Source organism: Propithecus coquereli, unplaced genomic scaffold, assembly GCF_000956105.1.
Source record: "Propithecus coquereli isolate 6110/MARCELLA unplaced genomic scaffold, Pcoq_1.0 Scaffold295, whole genome shotgun sequence".
Classification (NCBI taxonomy): Eukaryota; Metazoa; Chordata; class Mammalia; order Primates; family Indriidae; genus Propithecus; species Propithecus coquereli.
This window is the reverse complement of record NW_012148563.1, coordinates 3,875,691-3,880,128: the sequence shown is the minus strand read 5'-3', so window position 1 is coordinate 3,880,128 and position 4,438 is coordinate 3,875,691. Positions and strand designations below refer to the sequence as shown.

At 42.8% G+C, this 4,438-nt stretch overlaps 1 protein-coding gene across 1 annotated transcript in view; it reads right to left on the bottom strand.

Annotated features, from left to right (window-relative positions):
* Positions 1–363: 363 nt before the first annotated feature.
* TRAF3IP1 (TNF receptor-associated factor 3 interacting protein 1) overlaps positions 364–4,438 on the bottom strand; it is a 69,374-nt gene continuing 65,299 nt past the window's right edge. Inside the window, exons 14-15 of the mRNA XM_012648830.1 lie at positions 2,573–2,796; positions 364–754 (exon numbers count right to left, since the gene is read on the bottom strand). Coding sequence (XP_012504284.1) covers positions 589–754; positions 2,573–2,796 — 390 coding nt within the window. The 3' untranslated portion in view covers positions 364–588. The remainder of the gene's footprint in view (positions 755–2,572; positions 2,797–4,438) is intronic.

The following is a 4,438-nucleotide window of genomic DNA, read 5'->3' as shown; positions in this document are numbered from 1 at the left end:
AGAAAATTACATAAAGAAGTATATATAATTACAAAGAGGTTAAAAAAAAAATTTTTAAAAACCAGTTGATCCGTAACTTATAAGGATATAGGCTGAAATTAACCCTTCTCAAATGGAAATTAACTAAAAATATAATTTATTCATTTCAGGCCTCATTCTATTTACAAAGTCCCCATGAAAAAGTGTACAGTCATCCTTCATTCAGTGTTGACCTCTGGAAGTCCTTTCACTGAACTGGAATAAAGGACCACTGTTCCCTGGAATGCCGACACTGCTTACCTGCTAGAGAATTCTGGTGCAGAACTTAACAGGCTGCAGCAGAACACAAAGAACAAGCTTGCAAAAAAACTCACAAAAGCGTTGGGAAGAGTTATTTATAACTAGCAAATATTCCAGCTGGAAGGAAGTAAAAAAACATGGTCCTTTTACACATTAATGTGCTCAAAGTTTGAAAGCTCTGAAAATTAGCTGGATATTAACATTGTAAACTGTTCATTATCTTAGCAAACTGGAACTTAGAAGAGTGATGATTTTCTGTCTTCCTTTTTAAACTGATGGTGACTTTTCATCTCTGAAACTTCTGAGTGTTCACCTTCTTGAAGTCAAGTTGATACTATACACCATTTTCTGGATTTTTTCTTCATTCTTTAGGATATTGGCCTTCACAGCGCAGATCTTGTCTTGCTGGTCTTTGATCAGCTGCTCCAGCTCAGCCAGCTCAGCCTTCAGGGGCTCCACGGCACAGTTTGTGATGCTGCGGAGAACAAAACCAGCAGCTCATCAACATCTCGGCTCACCTTACGTTCGCTTCGCAATTAAAACACCGAAGACAAAGTAAAGTATTCATTTCATCCAAAGAAAAAGGGTAAAATATAAACATACAGTGATGATATTAAAGAGACAAAACACTCACACCTGGGAAAAATTTATTCCTTATTTTCACAAGCCCTGCCACCACTAAAAATGCAGTCAAACATGAGATTTATATTTTTTAAAAAAAGCAGCTAATATTTCTTCAATGGTGGACTTGGAGTCCTTAAATTACATATGTAACAGAGAGCCTCAGGAGACAGCAGGAAGGTGTGCAGCAAAGTCCCCATCGACACGAAGAGAACCACTGCCTGGACCTGGCGCAGCCCCTTCCTCGCCGGGGGACACCACCTCGCAGGAGAGGCGCGCAGGGCTAGGAGGGCTTCCTCGCTGAGGTGCCCCTGGCTCACTTGTTCATGACACTGACAGGAGACCTTTTACTTGCTGGGTAAATACTGGGAAAAGTCTAGAATATGGATGGGAAAGCTGAAGTCAAAATTAACCTTTCCTTTTAGGTTTTTAAAAGCATTTAAATACAAACTAAAATACAAAACAAGGAAGAGCAATAGTTTCCAACCATCCTACCATAAAGGCAAATCTGGTTTTGTAAGGAAGAAGTGTCTGGGATGGTACTATTTAATACCTTAAATCGAAATGTAAGAAGTGCTAACCAAGTATCGTGCCGGAATAGGCACCAAGAGGTTCTTGGTGATTGTCTAACTTCCTTCATGTTGTACATTTTAAATTGTAAAGGACTTTTTAAAAATAAGCAGACTAATAATAAAGAGTAGAACTTCATTATAATATACTTTTAATTACATTTATAGATATATAGAGTCAAATCATATTTTCTGAAAAAAACAATGATTGATATAGTTACATGCATTCCAGATTGATATAAATATGGTATATCAAACACTGCCCTAAAATAAACCTCACTTTTTAGTGGCTATTATGTTTCTTTTACAGTGACATTTTAAATAGGTTTGCCAGTATTTCTTTTAGAGTGAAAAATTAAAATACTTGAAAAAATCATAAACATTTACAAAACATAAGGGCTTATGATAAGACACATGAAAAAATGGTATCCATACTGCAAAGTTCTCTGGATTTATTAATGTCTAAATCTATTTTGTGTATGAACGTGAACTCCAAATCTTTTCTGATTGCTACAAAGAAATGCTTGCTGTGGTATGAATGAAGAGATAGCAGTTCTCCTTGTGACGGAAGTAAGGAAGGGAGGGTTGAGAGGTAGTGAATTCTAGGTAGATTCCCGTCAGACTCTGGACAGACCCATGGGCATCCCAGACTGCTTCTCTCCCATTACCCATCACCCCACCAACCTCTGTCCTTTCTGCAAAGCTGCCTCCTTATTACCCCCTTACCCACCCAACTCCTTCTGCAGGGCCCCTCCCCGTTACCCCCTCTCTCCTTCTGCAGGGCCCCTCCCCGTTACCCCCTCTCTCCTTCTGCAGGGCCCCCTCCCCGTTACCCCCATCACTCCTTGTGCAGGGTCCCTCTCTTTATTAACCCCTCCTCGACCTCTGCTTCCTCTGTAGGGCCCACCCTCCCTGTTACTTCCCATCCCCTCTTCTGCTGGGCCCACTCTTCCTGTTACCCTCCCACCCTGACCTCTTCCCCTTCTGCAGGGCCCCATCCCCACTACCCCCCGAACCCAGCTCTTTCTGCAGGGCCCCCCTCCTGTTCCCCCCAACCTTGACCTCTGCTCCTGCAAGGCCTCCCTCCCTGTTACCCCTCCCACCTCTGCTCCTTCTGCAGGGCCTCGGCGTGCTGCTTGCTCTCGCTGTGCCACAGCTGCAGCTCATTCTGCATGGCGTCCACGTCCTCCTGGATGTAGTCCATGATCTTCCCCAGGGGCAGTGCGCTCTTGCACAGGGTCTGGATGGACACGCGGAGCTTCTCTATCTCCCTGGAAACAATGTCCTTCTCCTTCTTCCATGCTGACTCAAAGATGAGTGATCTCTCCTACAGTCAGGGAAACACAGGAAGAGGAAGAAGCGTCCTCAGTCTTAAGGCAGGCCGGGGCTTGCTAAGCACACTGCCGTAGCGATAGCAGGAAAAGCACAGGTAGGGACAGTGCTGGCTGTGGGACACCATCTCACTTTCGTCACAAGGGGAGAGTAATGCCACTCAGCAAGGTACATGTGAGGTGCCAAGTCATATCGGAGCACACAGCAGTGCTAGGGAGGGGCTAATCCTTCCCTTGCCAAAGGCGACAGGGTCTGTCTTTACTTGGAAATCTGTCTGAGGGGCAAATTTCTACACAGTAAGATTTTAGTTCCCAGCTAACCAGAAACTTATTGTAGTTATTGTTTCATTCCAGAGCTTAGTACCATGGATGATTTTCCCGAATGGACTGGCAGAAAGGGGGCCTGACCCTTAACTACTCAAAGGGACCATCTTTCCACCCAATGACTCCAAAATCCAGCTGGCCAGGAGGAAGGGGGAAGGAAACACAAAGGAGAGGAGGAAATCGGTGACGTGGAAATGAAGGGATGGTGAGTTGGCAGAAGGAGACCAAAGCCAACAGCACCCAGCGGGCAGAGGGCCAAGTCGACACAGCTGGACTAGACTGGCTGGTTGGGAGGTTACAGAGTCTGGGGACCTGGTGCAGGCTGGAGGGGGTGGGGCTCAGCAGCAGGTGACGGAAGTGAGGACAAGGAGACGGAGATGAGTGGGGAACTGCATTCAGTTTTGACCAGGGGTCCTTGGGCTCTTTGACAAGCAATGTTTAGAATTCTCTTCATATGAGCTTTTATCACAGACATCTCTGAATTTCAAAAACTAATATAAGTTGGTAAGAATCAATGTGCTTGGGAAATTTTTCCTGTTTTTCTTTAGGAAGCCCTCCCTGGACACCCTCACCTCTCCCACCTCCCAGACTGGTTAAGGTACCCTTACCTCACTCACTTATAGAATGAGCTAAATGCATTACATTGTAATTAATTCACTTTTTGTTTTAGTTTTGAGCTTATAGCTATATAACCACTTGTATTACTTCTAATGCTAGTTTGAGACTGCAGCCTCCAGGAGGTTAGGACCCAATGTCTGGATCTGCTGTGGTCCATATAAACTCTCCTTAAGTATTTGTGAAGTGAACAAATGAAGTGAATAAACGATTTAAGTATTAGAATCCTAGCTCCATCACTTACTGGCTTGGACAAGCATAAGGAAAGCCTTAGCATAATGCCTGGCACACAGAAAATGTTAAATAATTGGGGCTAGAAATAAAAGGTAAAACACAAAGAACTACTAAGTGAGTTCAGCAAGGTTGCAAGAAACAAGATAAACATACAAAAATCAACTGTACTTCTATATATTAGCAATGAACACAGGGAAACTGAAATTTAAAATACAGTGTCATTTATAATTGCTCAATAAAAGAGAAATGCTTAGTTGTTAATCTAACAAAGCATGTATTGGACCTGTATATTGAAAAATATACAATGTAGATGAAAGAAATCATAGGAGATCTAAATAAATGGAAAGACATACTGTGGTCATGGATTGGAAGACTCAATATAGTAAAGACATCAGTTTTCTCTAAGATGATATATACGTTTAACTCAAATCCTATTAAAAATTCCAGACTAACGTTTTATAGATA